Source organism: Phyllopteryx taeniolatus, chromosome 9 (assembly GCF_024500385.1).
Source record: "Phyllopteryx taeniolatus isolate TA_2022b chromosome 9, UOR_Ptae_1.2, whole genome shotgun sequence".
Classification (NCBI taxonomy): domain Eukaryota; kingdom Metazoa; phylum Chordata; class Actinopteri; order Syngnathiformes; family Syngnathidae; genus Phyllopteryx; species Phyllopteryx taeniolatus.
Genome location: NC_084510.1, coordinates 8934925 through 8954737, shown reverse-complemented (window position 1 = coordinate 8954737; position 19813 = coordinate 8934925). Strand labels below are relative to the sequence as shown.

Here is a 19813-nt window from a genome sequence, read left to right as displayed (position 1 = left end):
TAGTTTGTCAGTTGGGGACTTGTATGGTTGACTTGCCAAAATACTCTCACCCTCCAAATCTCTATCTCCTCACAACCCCATTTTGAAGCATAATGATGCACCTTATATACGTTGTAGCTAGTATGTTGCCAAACCACTCTCATCTGTCAAACCTGTCAAGCTGTCATTGGCTCAGAATACGTTGAAATACCATGAGCCAATGAAAAACTTTGAAGCGCCAAGTGAAACAGCGATGACGTTCTAAGCTTCAAACATCATCGGTTACGTGACACTGGTGTTTTGATACAAGCTCCGACGCAGAGTTTCTAATCACTCCGCTTCAGGAAGAGTGAGACAAGCTCCAAAGCTTCGGTATCATTTGCCCATCATTAGTAGTAGGCCTAAGTATTCATCAAGAGAAGTACATTTCATACAAGCCAACGTAGCATTATAAAATGTTAAAGGTCCCATAATTTGGCCATTTAGACCTCCATAGAATGACTCTTTAACATGGATTTAGTGTAACAAGGACTTGGTGTCAATTTCATTTAAAAAAAAAAAACGATATGAGTGTCCAGAGTAGGCCCCTCTGACAGCTACTTCTGTTTGACCCAGTTTTGTGTCTGCTTTATCCATATTTGGCTAAGAACACCCCCTTTCCTCTGATTGGTTGCCTCCTAGAAGCCCCAACTCTCACTACCTGAGAGCGCACGTGTTATGTTGATAGCGCTGGCTCGGGAGAAGAGAGAGATGGAGATCTTCGCTAGGGACCTAGATAAGCTCGAGAAATTCAAATGACCTGATATTAGCCCTCTTGGCAGAAAAAAAATGTCTGGAACTCAGGAATGCGAGGATGATTTTAATTCATATTTCAAACGTTTACTGAGGTACCATCCAGCCAATATTAGATCTCAAAGAATAGAAAAAGTTTGTTTCGTAAAATATGGCACCTTTAACACTGCTTAAATTGGCAATGTGGCAAGATTTCCTAGAAATGACACTGTCAAAATGTTAAGTCTTGTTAGAAGAACCACTACAACCTGAGTACAATGCACCAAGAATTTTGAGTATTGGATATTGGGTTCTGGAGAGCTTGAATATTTTTTGTTTGAAATAAAATTGCCTTTATAACGTTTTTGTCTGAAATTGCCTATAGAAAATCTGGTCCAAAAATACCTTCCAATTAGAGTATATATATATATATATATATATATATATATATATATATAAAAGGGCATTGTAGTGTTAATACTTAAGATTTAATGGGAACAGTGTTGTTTTGTTGATCACCTTTTTTTTTTTTTTCCAGTGCATCAAAGTGTTAGTTTTGTGGTGGTAATTCTCAGAACACATCTGAGGTGTTCATCACTCAGCTGGGATCTGAAGGCTGTTTTTGTTGGTGATTATCACACTAAAAGTCTGTTCACACACATATGTAGAGCCAAACACCACCAGCATCCTCTGTGCCATCTTCCAGATTTTGTGAAATTTGTCTGCACTTAATGAAGCATAAAACTCATCCAGTTTGACAGTCGAACTTCTCATATAAGACAGTATCACATCAGAGATCAGTAAGTTCCATCTGCAGCTCCCATGGCGCTGTTTCAGGGTCTTGTGTGACTGAATCTTGGATGGGAGTTTGTCAGATGAAGGTGTTTTGCTGAGCCTGGAAGCTTGATTTTAACCGCTGAGCCATAGCCATCAGTTCCTGCCTTGATTGGCTGTTAGCATAATCAGCGTGCTGGTAGAAAAGTGACGGCTGATGTTATATTCCTCGAAAACCGCAATGGTTTCTTCACAAATTTGACATACAGCCTTTGACCGGACTTCAGTGAAAAAGTATTCTATAGTCCATTCTATATTAAACACCTTTCTTTTCTTTGGCCCACTCATGGTTGAAGAAGGGTTCAGAGCAGTAGCAGAGTAAAAACAGAACAGCCAAAGTCAAGTCAATGTATCACTGTACCTACTGCGCTACCTGGTGGAACCACTGAGCATTACAGGACAACTTGGTGGAACCACTGGGCTTTACAGCACAACCTGGTGCAACCACTCAACATTACAGGACATGGTCAAATGAATGTAGTTATGATTTGTTATATGATTTGGGCGATTCTGTACCAATCTTTGGCGGGCCGGATTGAAATGATCAACGGGCCGGATGTGGCCCGCGGGCGGTAGTTTGCCCACCCCTGACCTAGGGTGACTAGCTTCAAGTGTCTGCTAATAAATTGCATCAAAAATGTCTGTTCAACACAAACACACAATGCATGGCTTAATCTCAAATACAAGGGGTGAATTGTTACAACTGACCCCATAGTCTGGGTCAGCCTGTAAATACAGTACTGTACCTTCGGGTGAAATGTAACATTATGAAAGCCAGTGGCAATGACTAAAGATATTGAAGGCTTTCTTGTTCAAAACTTTTAAACACAATTGCAGTGGTTTTGCAGAATACAGGACTTAAACTACACTAACAACAATCAAACGTTTTTTTTTTTGTTTTTTTTTTGGACAAGCTTATTTTCCGTTTCCATCTTGACATGTCTGTCAGTAAATGTTTCCGTTTGTTTCCTCTTCCTTTTTGTTAGGGGAGTTTTTGTTGTCTGGCTTTTGATAAGGGTCGAACAACAGTTGGGCTAAAGTTTCTTCTGTCGAGACTGGCCTTCTTAGTAGTTGGAGAAGTGGCTTGGTTCATAGCTGGAACAGAATCTTGGTAGCTAGCTAAAGTGGAGGCTCGTTCGGTAGTTGGAGCAGCAGCTTGGTTGGTAGTTGGTTAGTTTTTTTAACGTAGAAAAAGTGTGAAATTTTATTTTCTACTGTACGATGATCTAAGATTTGTGCTCAATTTGTATATTTTTTGTATTTATTTTTTTGCACACGCAGGTTCAGGAGACAAGTATTTTCACAAAACATTCCTGTGCTTTAACATATAATGTGAACTATTATTTGCCATTGTATTGTGCAAGGGTCTGCGAAATGTTGTATCAGTACTATTTTTTCTCTAAATATTTTAAATAACACTTTGTGTCACACATTGTTTTTTTTCTCTTCCTCTTTATTGCTCAACAAAGAACATATTGGTGAAGTTAGCGAAAACAGAAAATCTTAATTGGAAGAAAAATGTGATACTCCTGAACATTTCATTAGTAGAACTAATCCCTATATTTTTTACTTCTCAATTGCGTTAATGCTGTACAAAAATGAAGAAAATGTTTATCACACATGAAACATGAGATCGGTATGGGTGATATTTTATGACCGTATTTTGCTTACTGCAACGACACAGGTAAAAATGAATGCCCACAGTCTATAATTCCTACCTCTCAAATCCACCCAAAACCCATCCTAAAACAATTAAACGCTAAGAGCATTGATGTTTGTGGCGTAGAGATACAGTTCTTATTATGGCTGCAGGTGGCGGTCTGGTGAAGGGAGCCTACTTTCTACATAGATGATGAGGTCAGACTTTTCTCCTCTCTTTCTTGTGGTGATGCTATTCTCTTGACGGTGTTGGTACATGTGACACAATCCTGTGACATGACTCCACAAGTGTCACCTAGATTGGCATTAGTAATATGGCTGTCAGAAGAATTTGAAGTTGTGGACGACACGCGGGATTTGGAGTCAAAACCTTCAAGGACATGTCGAAGGAGTCCATTAGTGATGACTCCCTCAGGGTTGTTGTTGGCATTGACTGTAAATCAGGAAAAAAAAATGTTAGTGGTGCATTCGTGTTGTTTTAATATCACATTCTGCAACCCATTCTATTACCGGACATTGTGGAGTTCAGGACATTATCTTCACCCCCAGAGCTCAAGAAGACATCCAAAACCTCCTGGTCAGAGATGTCAATCAGCTCCATCTGTTCCAGCATGTCCACATTCACTTCCATAGATGAGATGCTACCAATAGGTGCTACAAAGAGAGAAGAAGTCAAAAGTAACATCTCTGTGGGGAAAAAAATGTTGAAAGAAATTCTACCCTTCCAGCTCACGTCTCGTGTAGTCTCTAATCGAAAGGTGTGCTGAGGACAGGTAGACGTCAACATCGTGTTGAAAGACTTCCTCAAAGAAACGCTGCCTCTCTCTTACTTTAAGTTGATGGGCTCTGTCCATATCTGGAATCCTCGGACCTCGCTCTGTCTCCGCTGGAAATATAGTATCAGACTTGAGTTTTGGCATGAGGTTATGTCTGTTAATATTTGAAATTTAATAGTAGGATAGACACAGGATAGGATGATACATCACACACACGGTTCATCACTCTGATGGCAAGCAACTAAATTGAGTGCTGAATGGGATGAAACAATGCTGGTGGACTCAGATTTCAACAGAGATTTCAATTGATCGTTTCATAATTTTTCAAAACAATAGACACCAGGATGCTTTTGAGTAGTAAATTGAGTGGATATCCTAAATAATTGTACAGAGAAGATCACAAGACTGCCTCTCTGTTAGCAAACAATGCATTCTTCAAGGACGTGAACTGGGTCAATGATGCTTTCGAGATTTGTCTAAACTGAGTTTATTATGATGATTTTCTGAGTGTCAGGCAGAGTAGTTTCATAAATAAGTTGATTTTGGCGATAAGAAACATGAAAGATGTTAAAAGCCCCCAAAAGAAAATATTTTTAGTAACTTTATGTCGTATAGTCTACACAAATCAGATACATTCTCTATTATGTGTTCATAGTGTATAATATCTGCTGCAAAGAGGATAACATCATAGTCACTGTTAATTTAAAATAAAGACGTGATCTACATGCATCAATGAGTTTCCTTCTTCAGTGACACCTCAACACAAATCTTCTATGAGTAGCATCCACTCGTGCCATGCTGCTTCTGTGTCATGTCTGCCACCACAGTGAATCTGCACTGTGTGACAGCGTGTCACTTCATTCATTCGCCTTTGATCAGATGAGAATGAAAATATTGTATTCTATAGCACTCTACACTGTATGCTGAAGAAGATTGTTACATTTATATACTTCATAAAGCAGAGACAGAACACAGCCTGTTGACTTTAGTGTAGAGCATGAGAACTGTTTTGCTCATGAGCCTCATCAGTTGAAGTCTTTGACAGAGCTGATATGTTCTCTCTGTCTGTCTACTTTGTTTAACCTAGTGTTAATCCCCAGTGTCTGTTTTTTTTTTTTTGATAGATTCTCTGAATGTTTTTCTTCATTGAGTCCAGTTATAGTTTGCGGTCGTTCGCTCATTGAATATTTGATGAGGAGTGTAGCTCGTTGTTTTAGAATTTTGATTATGCTTATGCATTCTAGGAGTGGTATATGCAAATAGATTAATTTAGCAAGCGCAATGTGATTTAACAAACCTGAGACAAATTGCAATGGCTGATTACGCATCCTTACATACCACATTTGAAAGGCAGGTGAAAACAGCACCACAGTGTGCAACCATGACAAGGAGGCACAGTCAAAATGGAGAACAGATCTTTTCTGTTTCCATCCATTTTCTACCACTTATCTGAGGTCGGGTCGCGGGGGCAGTAGCTTTAGCAGGGACGCCCAGACTTCCCTCTCCCCAGCCACTTCATCCAGGTCTTCCGGGGGGATCCCGAGGCGTTCACAGGCCAGCCAAGAGACGTAGTCTCTCCAGCGTGTCCTGGGTCATCCCCAGCGTCTCCTCCCGGTGGGACGTGCCCGGAATACCTCACCAGGGAGGCGTCCGGGAGGCATCCCAATCAGATGCCCCAGCCACCTCATCTGGCTCCTCTCAATGTGGGGGAGCAGCGGCTCAACTCTGAGCTCCTCCCGGATGATGCAGCTTCTCACCCTATCGATAAGGGAGAGCCCGGACACTCTGCGGAGGAAACTCATTTTGGCAGCTTGTATCCGGGATCTTGTTCTTGTTCAAAAGGTGAGGGTTGGAATGTAGATCGACCGGTAAATTGAGAGCTTCGCCTTTCGGCTTGGCTCCTTCTTTACCACAACATACCAATACAAAGTCCGCATCACTGCAGACGCTGCACCGATCTGCCTCTCGATCTCTCGTTCCATTCTTCCCTCACTTGTGAACAAGACCCCAAGATACTTGAACTCCTCCACTTGGGGCAGGATCTCATCCCCGACCTGGAGAGCGCACGCCACCCTTTTCAGACTGAGGATCATGGTCTCAGATTTGGAGGTGCTGATTCTCATCCCAGCCGCTTCACACTCGGCTGCGACCCGCTCCAGTGCGATTTGGAGATCACGGCTTGATGAAGCCAACAGAACCACATCATCTGCAAAAAGCAGATATGCAATACTGAGGCCACCAAACCAGACCCCCTCTATGCCTCAGCTGCGCCTAGAAATGCTCTCCATAAAAGTTATGAACAGAATCGGTGACAAAGGGCAGCCTTGGCGGAGTCCAACCCTCACCAGAAAGGAGTCCGACTTACTGCTGACAATGCGGACTAAACTCTGACACCGGTCGTACAGGGACCGAACAGCCCGTATCAGGGGGTTTGGTACCCCATACTCCCGAAATACCCCCCACAGGACTCCACGAGGGACATGGTCGAACGCCTCCTCCAAGTGCACAAAACACATGTAGACTGGTTGGGCGAAGTCCCATGGACCCTCGAAGACCCCGCCGAGGGTGTAGAGTTGGTCCACTGTTCCACGGCCAGGACGAAAACCACACTGTTCCTCCTGATTCTGAGATTCGACTTCCCGACGGACCCTCCTCTCCAGCACCCCTGAATAGACCTTACCAGGGAGGCTGAGGAGTGTGATACCCATGTAGTTGGAAAACACCCTCCGATCCCCTTTCTTAAAAAGGGGGACCACCACCCCAGGCTGCCAATCCAGAGGCACTGTCCCCGATGTCCACGCGATGTTCCAGAGGCGTGTCAACCAAGATAGACACACAAATCCAGAGCCTTTAGGAACTCTGGGCAAATCTCATCCCCCCCTGGGCCTTGCCACCGAGGAGCTTTTTAACCACCTCTGTGACCTCAACCCCAGAGATAGGAGAGCCCCTCTCAGAAACCCCAGACTCTGCTTCCTCATGGGAGGGTGTGTCGGTGGAATTGAGGAGGTCTTCGAAGTATTCTCCCCACCGACTCACAACGTCCCGAGTCCCGAGTCGAGGTCAGCAGCGCCCCAGCTGGTGCCAAGTGCACGTGTGAACACCCTTATGCTGAACATGGTGTTCGTTATTTACAATCCGTGATGAGCACAGAAGTCCAATAACAGAACACCGCTCGCGTTCTGATCGGGGGGGCCATTCCTCCCAATCACGCCCTTCCAGGTCTCACTGTCATTGCCCACGTGAGCATTGAAGTCCCCCAGCAGAAAGGGTCAAAAAAGGGTGGGTACGCTGAACTGCTGTTTGGTGCATAGGCACAAACAGCAGTCGGGACCCATCCCCCCACCCGGAGGCGGAGGGACGCTACCCTCTCGTCCACCGGGGTGAACCCCAATGTACAGGCGCCAAGCCGGGGGGAAATAAGTATACCTACACCTGCTCGGCACCTCTCACCGTGGGCAACTCCAGAGTGGAAGAGACTCCAACCCCTCTTGAGAGGACTGGTACCAGAGCCCAAGCTGTGTGTGCAGGCGAGCCCGACTATATCTAGTCGGAACTTCTCGACCTCGCACACCAGCTCAGGCTCCTTCCCTGCCAGAAAGGTGACATTCCACATCCCTAGAGCCAGTTTCTGTTACCGGGGATCGGATTGCCAAGGTCCCTGCCTTCGGCCACCGCCCAGCTCACACTGCACCTGACCCCTATGGCCCCTCCCACAGGTGGTGCACTAATGGGAAGGGGGACCCACGTTACCCTTTCGAGCTGCGCCCCATGGGTGGAGGCCCGGCCACCAGGTGCTCACCTTCGGGCCCCACCTCAAGGCCTGGCTCCAGAGGCTCCAATTTTTCAACTTCATAGAGGTTTTTCTGTTTGTGTAAACAATTTGAAATGCCAGAAACAAAAATAATTGCAACATATAGTATATTTAGCAATGCAATTTTGGAGCATTTGAATGATCTGACGGCTTACGAAGAGCCAGTCACCTACGGAAAAGCTCTCTTTTACTGGGCACATTTTTCAGTAGAATGCCTTGATAGTCTTGAGATTTTGTCATAGCCTGTGCAGATTGAAAAAAAATATGTGTTGGATGCAGCAAAGGAGACCCAGGAACATAACCAAGCCACCTCCTAGTCTCGCAATAGGTGCCATCACACTCAAGGTTTAATGGTGGCAACTCTTGAGGTTCATATTGTACAACCCCAATTCCAATGAAGTTGGGATGTTGTGTTAAACATAAATAAAAACAGAATACAATGATTTGCAAATCATTTTCAACCTATATTTAATTGAATGCACCACAAAGAATGCTCATCAAACACATTGGAACATCCCACAGGGGAACAGGCTAATTGGGAACAGGTGGGTGCCATGATTGGATATAAAAGGAGCTTCCCTGAAGGGCTCAGTCATTCACAAGCAAAGATGGAGCGAGGTTCACCTCTTTGGAACAAGTGCGTGAGAAAATAGTCGAACAGTTTAAGGACAATGTTCCTCAATGTACAATTGCAAGGAATTTAGGGATTTCATCATCTACGGTCCATAATATCATCATAAGTTTCAGAGAATCTGAAGAAGTCACTGCATGTAAGAGGCAAAGCCGAAAACCAACATTGAATGCCCGTGACCTTTGATCCATCAGGCGGCATTGCATCAAAAACTGACATTAATGTGTAAAGGATATCACCACATGAGCTCAGGAACACTTCAAAAAAACAATGTCAGTAAATACAGTTCAGAATCAGAACGAGAATCAGAATCATCTTTATTTGCCAAGTATGTCCAAAAAACACACAAGAAATTTGTCTCCAGTAGTTGGAGCCGCTTTAGTACGACAATAGAACACTTTGGAGACAGAAAGACATTGACAAAAAAAAAAAACAGTCACTGAGCAGTAAAGGGCTGCTAGTTATCTGGTAATGCCGGTACATTTTCTTTTCTTTTTTTGACAATTGTGCAAAAAGATGCAGAGTCCTCTAGCACTTAGACAAGTTCGAATGACTAATATTGCAATAGTCCGGTGCAATGACCATTGTGCAAAGGGCGCTGAGACTTCAAGGAGTGACGAGTAATGCGATAATCTGGGACAATGTTGGTTGTGCAAATGTTACAGATACTCCTCAATCAGTGTGCAAATGGAGCAGATGCTACTCTGGTATGAGTGGCCAGTATATGCAAATAGTGCAGCATGGCGAGACAACTACAGTGAGTGCACGAGTAATACATAATTGGCCCCACAGAAATGTGACAACGAACTCAAGTCAAAAAATTGCCAGCATGTTGTAATGGAATTATAGGTCAGGTGTTTAAGAAGTTGATCGCAAGAGGGAAGAAGCTGTTGGAATGTCTACTAGTTCTAGTTTGCATTGATCGGTAGCGCCTACCTGAGGGAAGGAGCTGGAAGAGCTGGTGACCGGGGTGCGGAGGGTCCGAGAGGATTTTGCATGCCCTTGTCTTAGTTCTGGCAGCGTGCAAGTCCTCAATGGTGGGTAGGGGGGTACCGACAATCCTTTCAGCAGTTTTGATTGTCCGTTGCAGTCGGAGTTTGTCCTTTTTTGTAGCAGCACCAAACCAGACTGTGATGGGAGACCACAGGACTGATTTGATGACCGCTGTGTAGAACTGTCTCAGCAGCTCTGGTGGCAGGCCGTGCTTTCTCAGAAGCCGCAGGAGGTACATCCTCTGCTGGGCCTTTTTGAGGACGGAGTTGATGTTGGTCGCCCACTTCACGCTCTCAGAGACTGTAATTCCCAGGAACTAGAAGGTCTCGATGGTTGACACAAGGCAGCTGGACAACGTGAGGGGCAGCTGTGGCGAAGGATGCCTCCTGAAGTCTGTCGATATGCAGACTCGTCCCCGTCCTTGATGAGGCCGATGACAGTGGTGTCATCTGCAAAGTTCAGGAGTTTGACAGTCGGGTTCGCTGAGGTGCAGTCGTTCGTGTAGAGAGAGAAGAGCAGCAGAGAGAATTGTTTTTGGAAATTGTGGACGTTGTGTCCTCCGGGCCAAAGAGGAAAAGAACCATCCGGACTGTTATGGACGCAGTTCAAAAGCCAGCATCTGTGATGGTATGGGGCTGTGTTAGTGCCAATGGCATGGGTAACTTACACATCTGTGAAGGCACCATTAATGCTGAAAGGTACATACAGGTTTTGGAGAAACATATGATGCCATCCAAGCAACGTCTTTTTCAAGGACGCCCCTGCTTATTTCAGGTAGGCAATGCCAACCCACATTCTGCACGTGTTACAACAGCATGGCTTCCTAGTAAAAGAGTGCGGGTACTAGACTGGCCTGCCTGCAGTCCAGACCTGTCTCCCATTGAAAATGTGTGGCGCATTACGAAGCGTAAAATACGACAACGGAGACCTCTGACTGTTGAACAGCTGACGCTGTACATCAAGCAAGATTGGGAAAGAATTCCACCTACAAAGCGTCAACAATTAGTGTCCTCAGTTCCCAAACGTTTATTGAATGTTGTTAAAAGAAAAGGTGATGTCACACAGTGGTAAACATGACCCTGTCCCATCTTTTTGGAAAGTGTTGCAGCCATAAAATTCTAAGTTAATGATTATTTGCTAAAAACAATAAAGTTTATCCGTTTGAACATTACATATCTTCTCTTTGTAGTGTATTCAATTCAATATAGGTTGAACATGATTTGCAAATCATCGTATTCTGTTTTTATTTATGTTTAACACAATGTCCCAACTTCATTGGAATTGGGTGCTGTATTTTATTTGTTGTTGCTATTACAGAGTATAGAATATAAATGTGATTTAAAGGTTAATAGTTTCTCTTTTGATTCTGATCTCTGTCAGAGGCTATTGTCTCCAATCTGCACAGTGACGCAAGAGGGCTTTAGTCTTATATATTTATCAGAATGATGAAGCCCAAGCTTTGTTTTGAAAGGAAGAATTAGAGTCATATAGACAGGAGTTACAGAATGTGTCTGTTCAGTGGCACTCTCTAAGTAATGTTTTTCATCACAGACTGTAGCTTTAAGCAAAATGTCTGCTATCCCAGAGTCAGTTAACACTGACTTATTGCACCATGAACTCCTCTCATCTAAAGGCTGATGCCCATACAGATGCGTATCCTAATATTGATTTTGCTTCTCTTTTATACACTGAATCACAATGATCGCTTTTGTTTCCTCAACCTCAAACGATCTGGTTGACCTCTGACAGGAGCAGATCATGTGCGAAAGTCCTTTGTTTTTAAGAAAACCACAACATATGCCCGCAGCTCATGTGACCACATGTCTAGGCTGCTATAGTATATGCCAGACACAACATAGACATTCTTATATTTCGTGGGATTCTTAAATTTCACGGCAGAAGACGCCTGACGAGAGAGCAAGGGCTCAACCACTGTTTGGCTTTTAAGTACTTCAGTCTTATTAGTTTCACCATTTGTCTTTTATTTGATAACTTCAATACTTACTTAATTCTTTCTCACAGGCTATTTTTTGTTTTAGTACCCATCCATCAGTCATTCTGTTTTCCATCATTCTCTGCTTCGTGTATTGGTGTGCCTTTTTTCCCATGTTTCTTCTGTGTCCTTTCTCTTCCCTCGGCATGTGCTTTGGGAGCTGAGAAAGAAAAGGTCATTGACAAGGGCTCAGGACCAGCTGGAAATGCGGAGTGACAGGAACAGGCAGAAGGATAGAATACAGCAGCAGTGCGGGTCGGACTTGCTTGCGTGACATTCTGCCTTGTCACAAAAAGCTCGGACAACCACTCCAAGGGGAAGCTTATTCAGAGCTGCATAAAAGCACAGCTTTAAGTGAAAGGAATTGACCCGGACTGCTTTGACATGATGCAAGTTAGAGGAAACCACTCAAGGTGTGGCGTAGCGTGAATGAATCTAACCTCTTAGACTTTCATTTGACTTTCTCAGAGTAGATAGGTTCAAAACCTTGCTTGTTTTCATTCTAAGTGAAGGCAAATGATGAGGCATCATCAGGACACACAATAACTTGTGAAAAAATTGCCTGGAAATGAATAAAAGCATCATCCCCACGTGATAACAATAACATTATTAATTGCCCAGCTCTGTTTCAGTGACAGCAACAGTTAGGTCACTCCACCACGTGTCTCACCCTTTTTCAAGGACAGGACCCTGAAGCTGCGGTTCACAAGCGCCAACTGCACGAACAGCAGAGGCAACACATTGATCTGGAGGCTAAATGCAGTGATGTCAGGCCTCACTGTCACCCACGGGCTGCCATTAACTCCTCTCTGTGTCAAATGAAAAAGTGAGATCACCGGCTGACTCCTCTGTGACAAGGAGAGGGAAGGTCAGGTGGGAAAACTGCCTCTACGTGATTGACTCACTTCTGGTCCCCACTGTCAAGGTTCTGTAAACGGGATTTAAGAAAGAAATGGGAAACTTTATTCCCTCCCCTAGTACTTTGTCAGGCATAAAAAAAGAAAAGAAAAAAAAAAAAGCTTTCGTTCTCGTATTTCAGTTCCTCTAGATTCAATATTTTTTGTTGCATATACTGTCCTCAGTGGTGTGCCGTGAGGGCCTTGCAAGCCTTCTCTGCATGCCTAAACACTATCATAAGCGCTGACCTACAATTACGTCATTCAATGATTCATTATTTTACTATTTTTATAATACATATAATTTACTGAAACATATATAATATTATATATAATAATATATGTTAATTTATTTCCAACAGTCTTTTGTCGTCATTTAATAGCATGTGTGCGCGTGCTTCACTCTGCTTCCAGTTGCGTACAGTGCTGTATGTATGTAGAAAAAGACTCGACTTTGTGGGGCTCGGTCAGCCAACATATTACTGTCTGGCTTGTTTTCAACCCGGAAAGGGATTTTGAGGCCTTTTCAGAGCAGCATGTATGAGCTAACCCTAGCTTACACAGACAGCCAGGAGAAAAGAAAGGTCCGCTGCATCCCTATCAGCATCTTCAGTGAGTCTGGTGTATTTTATTAAAAGTTTTGACGTTTTTGGCATGTTATGAGATAAATATTGATTGGGAGCTCCTATATTGTAGTTTATACACTACACGGAGCACGTCATGGTGTGATTACGCGGCAGATCCCTAACGCACGCCACTGTCTGTACTATGTTATTATCATCACTAAAGAAACACATCGAGGTGAAACTTGGCTTGATAATACTTTATTCTTATGATATTTTTATGTTTAAGTTTATTTTATTCGCAACATAAGTGACAATAAAAGGCTTTCTATTCTGTCAAAACAATGTTAAACCAGCACCATTTAAGCAGCAAACAAAGCACTTCGGTTATCGTTCTTATTTTGAACCCCAAAATTGCGCAACTTCTGGTCAGTGGCGGACTCTACCTTGACGATTGCCCTGCAGCAGTTTCACTTAAACATCACATATATGCCCATATTACTTAAATTAGACTTCTAAAACAACATCACACAAATGCATACAAAATGAATACAAGTTTAAAGTACTCAAATGATAAAGATTAACATAAATGACTTTGTGGCCATGTCCAGTCTCACTGCAGACAGGAGATCATAGATACCCTGCATAATGGCACGAAATGGCTGCGGAGGAGACAGTTGAGGAAGTGATGGGTTTGTATTATACATACATACTGTAGATATCATATATTTTATTGCATCAAATCTGAACAAAATTGTTCCAAATCTAACACACCATCTCCCCATTAAGAGAGGTGGAACTCTAAATTGCCCGTAGGTGTGAATGTGAGTGCGAATGGTTGTTTGTTTGTTTATATGTGCCCTCCGATTGGCTGGCAACTAGTTCAGGGTGTACCCCGCCTCCTGCCCGATGATAGCTGGGATAGGCTCCAGCACGCCCGCGACCCTTGTGAGGACAAGCGGCTCAGAAAATGGATGGCTGGATGGATGTATTATAGTACATAATATATATTCATTTAATTTAAAGTTGAAATACACAATTTAGGTTGCAGAATAAGGGGGATTTAATTGTAGGTATTTTATACAAAATGACTGCGTTCTGAAAAGGATCACATAATAACCCAGATCCTTGTAACCCAGTTTTTCCAGCCAAACAACGGCATTCGCGTTAACCATCTATATATTTCCCAGCATCAAGTCCACGCTTACCTAGTACTGTTTGTAGGTCATTGTCTTGCCCTACTGGCCTCTGTAAACCCTGAAGCACCAGAGGATTTATCAGCTGACACATCCGTGGTTTTAGCTGTATTTCCAAATCCTCTTATCCAGATTGACATGTTAATTAAGGAACGCTGTGGTATGAGGGGCTTATTTCTATAAACAAGCAGTTTTGTTGGTACGCCAATACAGTGTGCAGAATCTAATGAAACGTCATATGTTAAGTGTTGCAGATTTATTGGTAAATTTTGGTGTGGGGGTACGCAGATAATGACTTCAGAAACTTGAAACACGTTTGAAGGCTTCACAGCATAATTACATTTTTCTCAATTTCGAGCTGTTTCGGTGCCATTGCACAGCATTAGACAAGCTCCTTAGTCACAGGGCACAGAGAGACAAAAGAACAGTCACACATCACTGAGTAGGAACTAAACACATACTGCCTGCACAAAGTCAAGCGAGTGAACAATTATACAATCAATAACTCATCTTCAACATTCACCCCTAAAAGTAAAACGCTACTGCCAAGAGTTACTGATGTGAGGGGTCATACAGTATTTGCTGCTAGGTTTAATTATGTAATTAAACTTACAAATAGAGGGAGAGTTTTTGTATCCTAGCCAGACAATACTTTTTTTTTAGGTCTTAAAATGATGAAGCCTGGACACGTTGCATCTTCCTTCTAAATCTTACCTGACTCGGTCCAAGTGGACTGAACAAGTTTTGGTTTCACAAGCATTTGGACAGTGACAACAGTCCAAATTTGTGTCATTTGTTAAAATGACGGCAACGGTTTTTAGGATGTTGCCTTGTGATTAACATGGAGACTTTAAGCTGAGCTTTTTTTTTTTTATTCCAGTTAAACATAGGGCTTTCACAACTGTTGCGGGGTATAAAGGTAAAATCATAAAAACTCAGTATCAGTGTTCAAATACTTCTGGGCATTACTAAGTATGATTACAGCGAATATAAGATACTGTAAAGTATTTCAGCTTAAGCAAATCTCCCCCTGACAGAGTGAAACATGTTTACAACAGCTGACAAGAACCTCATTCTGCAACATGCCGATGTGCCCCTCTTTCACATGTTCCCCCAGTAATCAAGGCACAGACAGATGACGTAGAGAAGCTTGGAGCGGAGCAACAGATGGTCGACAGCTCACTCGAGTGACGGCTTGATCCTTTATAGCCTTGTCTAATTGCACAAGTTTACTCTCAGGTACAGTATGTGTAAGTCCTCTCAGAGGTGGCATGTTTGAGGAACGAAACCACTGCACTCTGATGGCATCCCATAATCCTATTACAAATAAGAGGTCATGCAGGGAGCTGTCTGTGTGTGAATGTGTTCAAGGGAGCATGTAGTTCTAGTTCCTGCACCAGTGATGACCAGTATGACCTATTCAGATGGAATTAGTGAACATTACTCAGGCTGATGATTCAACATGCCTGTCCGATTTTGGCTGCGAGTGCACTCTTCATTGCAGTTACTTCAAGCAGCGTCAACGCAGCTATTCAACGCTGCGGATGAGCTGTCACACCACCTCACACATTATGTCTGTCTGCCTCACCCCCTCGATACATACGCACATGCACGCACACATGCACACATGCACACAGTCGCGCATTTGTGCATTTGTGAGGCCACACATGGGCACACACACACACGTTATGCAGCCCTGAATCAAATCAGATTTTGTCATAAGTATATAAAACTCACAGTCATGCCCAGAAAAGCTCCCTTGTACTGTAGCCCATTAACTAAATATGTTAAGTTACAAACAGCTAAGTAATGTTATGCTGTTGGATGGATCTCAGAAATCTGGAGAAAAAAAACAAACAAACAAACAAACTGTGGACTTTTTGTACTGACTGTATAGACTGATATACAAACATTCGCCCATGCGCAGAAGTTGTTATTCACTCCTCTGTCTTGCGTACAATCACTCCTTTACTCCATAACAATGAAAAACACGATCTCCCCTCAAGGAATCCTGACCCATCTAAGACTTACAACTTCCGCAGAAGAATTGAGCCCTCCCAAAACTGAGGAGTTAAAACAATTACTTACAAGGAAGGTGTTTGCTGTGAAGGTTGCCTGATGAGGAGTTCATGTTGTTGTTGTTATTGTTATTGTTGTTGATGATGATGATGATGATGATGTCGATGACGATGTCTTAGTACCGTGAGCGTTCCGCAGAGAGCCTGTCAATCATCTCCCACCTCCTCCGCATCCCAGAGGAATTGATGTCAACTGCCTCAGTGTAATCCTTTCCCTTTTTACCGTTAGTGGACTATGAGTCCCTTGGATGGGGTGGGAAACAAGTTAGGGGCTTTGTGAAGTCGATCAGCTGACCAATGACAGGAAGGAGGGAGGAGCTGAGAGAGTGGAAGGGATTGACAAGAGGGATTTTATGTAATGAAGTGGAAAATACCAAAGAGAGACTTGGAGTTATTCTTGTATTCCAAAACGCCCACTTCTACCTTCTCTTTCTTCTTTCTTCTTTTTTCTCTCTATATCTCTCTATACCCTCAAGCTCAACTGAAAGACACTAATACACTTTGCATGTAATGGCAGTTTCAGGTTTTATGTTCATGAAGCTTTTTGTTCTTTCCAAATTGCAATGCTATGAAATTAAGTTGTTTTATATATAAATATATATAAAACAATATATGTAAATATTGTGGCACTGTTCTAAATTAAGAATTATTTTTTTTATTTCCATTCATTTCCATTTGCAACACCGCTTATCCAGGTTAGGGTCGCGGGACGCTGGAGCCTATCCCAGCTGACTTCGGGCGAAAGGCAGACTACACCCTGAACTGGTCGCCAGTCAGTCGCAGGGCGCATATAGACACGGACAACCATTCGCACTCACATTCACACCGTCACTGAGTGGTAACTGAACGCACACTGCCCGCACCAAAGTCAGGCGAGTGTACCACTACACCATCAGTGACCTAAATTAAATTAAAACAAACATTTTGTTTACATAATGGTAGGAATACACATAAAAAATGTAACTTTGTTTGCATGTGTGTGTGTGTGTGTGCGTGTGTGCGTGTGTGCGTGCGTGTGCGCTTGCATGTGTATGTGTGTGTGTGTGTGTGTATGTCTGTCCCCTGTCTGAGCCGTCACCTTATCGTGGTGGCGGGGTTTGTGTGACCTGATCGTAGGAGCTAAGTTGTCCGGGGCTTTATGCCCCTGATAGGATCGCCCATGGCAAACAGGTCCAGAGGGACCAGACAAAGTATGGTTCATAGACCCCTTATGATGATAAGTATGAATAGATCTAGGTTTCCCTTGCCTGGATGCGGTTGCCACGGTCCGCCCGAGATCCGCCCGGAGTTCCTAAAGGCTCTGGGTGGACTGTTCTGGCTGACAGGCCTCTGCAACATCGGGAACAGTGCCTCTGGATTGGCTGACTGGGGTGCTGGTCCCCCTTTTAAAGAAGGGGGACTGGCGGGTGGTTTTGCAACTATAGGGGGTCACACTCCTCACCCTCCCTGGCAAGGTCTATTCAGGAGTTCTGGAGAGGAGGGTCCATCAGGAAGTTGGAACTCAGATTCAGGAGGAGCAGTGTGCTTTTCATCCTGACCGCGGAACAGTGGACCAGCTGTATACCCTCAGCAGTGTTTTGTGGAGTTCGACCGTGTCCCTCAGGAAGTCCTGTGGTGGGTGCTCCGGGAGTATGAGGTACCGGACTCCCTGATATGGGCTGTTCAGTCCCTGTACGACCGGTCTGAGAATTTGGTCCACATTGCCGGCAGTAAGTCGGATTCGTTTCGAGTAAAAGGTGGACGCAGCCATGGCTGCCCTCTGTCACCGATTCTGTTCATTACAAGGACAGAATTCCTAGGCACAGCCGGCGTGTTTCGGGAGTTTGGTTTGATGACATCAGGCTTAAAATTGCGTTAGACCAGCAGTCACCATGGGCCAAACATTAGACGTGGTCTGAGCAGTCACCAAATTGTCACATGCGCCGGGCAGATGTCAAAGGGCAAACCCTCGTTGTGTCAGTACGCCCATCTTGGCGAAGACCGTTCTGCCAAATTGTAACACAAGCCAGCGAGCTTTGCGTTTGCACGAAAATCCAGATGTACCACAATTTGAGCTCTGGGCGGTGCACATTGCGCAATATATGAAAATAGCGTCTCATATGTGAATCCTGATAGAAAATAGCTCCCAGCAGTCATATTATTTACTACTGTTTGAGTTACATTTGCTAAAAAAAAAAATAATAATAAAATACATTTGTGCAACTACAGTATCTACAGTGGCTGCATTGCAATACCGAGCCTTTTAAAGAAATACAATTTAATATTTATGAATCTAAAATGTGCATCTGTTCTACGAGTCAATTTCTTTTTCAAATCTTGATAGTGCTTCATGTTATAATAACAGTGACCAAAATGCATAAAGGTATAAAACAATACGTATTACTGCAAACCAAATTACGATTACAATACACTTAGGCAATAAAAAAACTGAGATCAGAAAGTTTGTGTTACATATATATGTACTGCATACATACATACTTTTTTATCTACTTTTTTTGCATAAAATTGCAGAATGACTGCATTTGAACCAAATGTTCCAATGAACTCATAAATGCTATTTAGTACTTTTTATATAGTGAGTGAATTCCAAAGGAGTACTCCAAAAAAGAACAATAACACCCCCTTGTGAATACCTTTGCAAGCTGCAATACTCATCCATCCATCCATTTTTTTATGGCGCTTGTCCTCATTTGGGTTACCGGTGACCTAGAGCCTATCTAAGATGGCTTTGGAAGAGGCGGCGTACACCATGGACTGGTCACCAGTACAGTGCCTATTGTATGTATGTATGTACAGACAGACAGCCATTCACACTCACATTGACACCTATGGACAATTGAAAGTCAGTTAAACTATCACGCGTGTTTTTGGAATGTGAAAGATAAAGGGTGAAAACCCGCAATTTATTGCCGAGTATGCTAGTCTGACCTCAACTGTGACCTCTATTGTCAAGTTCCCTAAAGCCATGCATTTAAAAGCCACCATGCCTCATTATCCCAGCGGGAAGAAAAAGACCCCTGAGTGTGTAGGAATTGTCATTGTCATTGTGATGAAACGTAATCTTTTAAAGCTTAAATGAGATCTTTAATATTAAGGTACCTCCTGTAAAATATTTGGATTGCATTGCTCAACTGTCCTTCCGTAGTTGTGACACTGTCATTATTCAGTGAATCTTATTACATTTTCAATCTTCAGTGAGATTGAGCAGGTTTAGGGATGTTGGGGGTGGATTCTTTTTTTTTTCCCCCACATTCTTCAAAGGTGAAGAACAAGAGCCTGCTTTGAAGAAGAATCATATTTTATTGTCATGAACATGCATGCATGCACATGAAATTTGTTCTCTGCATTTAACCCATCACAGTGAACACATACACATGTTAATGGAACACACTGGAGCAGGCAGCTGAAGCGCCCAGGGAGCATTTCAGGGTATCAGTGTCTTGCTCAAGGACACCACAGCCGTGAGTCCGGGGGATGTTGGCGGATGGTCCAGTCGGGGTCTTGAACCTAGGTCCCCCACAGTGGTAGGCGATGATCTTTCTTAACCATTGGGTCACGGCTGCCCCAGTGACCTCTGTGACAGGCAAAGGAGCGGCAGACGATCTTCAGCGGTTAATCCTGAATAGTGCTAGG

At 43.4% G+C, this 19813-nt stretch overlaps 1 protein-coding gene across 3 annotated transcripts; it reads right to left on the bottom strand.

Annotated features, from left to right (window-relative positions):
- Positions 1–1228: 1228 nt before the first annotated feature.
- Positions 1229–16454, bottom strand: LOC133483959 (dysbindin-like). 3 transcript variants are annotated; one of them, XM_061785885.1, is made up of 5 exons: positions 16191–16454; positions 9398–10073; positions 3977–4129; positions 3754–3897; positions 1229–3676 (listed from the first exon to the last, which is right to left on the bottom strand). In XM_061785885.1, the coding sequence occupies exons 2-5, from the start codon at positions 9690–9692 to the stop codon at positions 3426–3428; spliced, it is 843 nt and encodes a 280-aa protein (XP_061641869.1). In that variant the 5' UTR covers positions 9693–10073; positions 16191–16454; the 3' UTR covers positions 1229–3425. The 3 variants fall into 3 exon arrangements, with proteins under 3 accessions (XP_061641869.1, XP_061641870.1, XP_061641871.1); XM_061785886.1 differs by lacking the exon at positions 9398–10073 and adding an exon at positions 11460–11607 and having other exon boundaries at positions 2495–3676; positions 16191–16451; XM_061785887.1 differs by lacking the exon at positions 9398–10073 and having other exon boundaries at positions 2524–3676; positions 16191–16448.
- Between the last annotated feature and the right edge of the window lie 3359 nt (positions 16455–19813).

Bases quoted from the DNA above. Each gene is read 5' to 3' on its own strand.
- LOC133483959 (XM_061785885.1), bottom strand. From the start codon at position 9,692: ATGTACCTCCTGCGGCTTCTGAGAAAGCACGGCCTGCCACCAGAGCTG. The intron at 3,898-3,976 runs GTGAGCTGGAAG...CTCTCTTTGTAG, and splicing joins GATTAGAGACTACACGAGAC to CACCTATTGGTAGCATCTCA. The intron at 3,677-3,753 runs GTAATAGAATGG...CCTGATTTACAG, and splicing joins CCTGAACTCCACAATGTCCG to TCAATGCCAACAACAACCCT.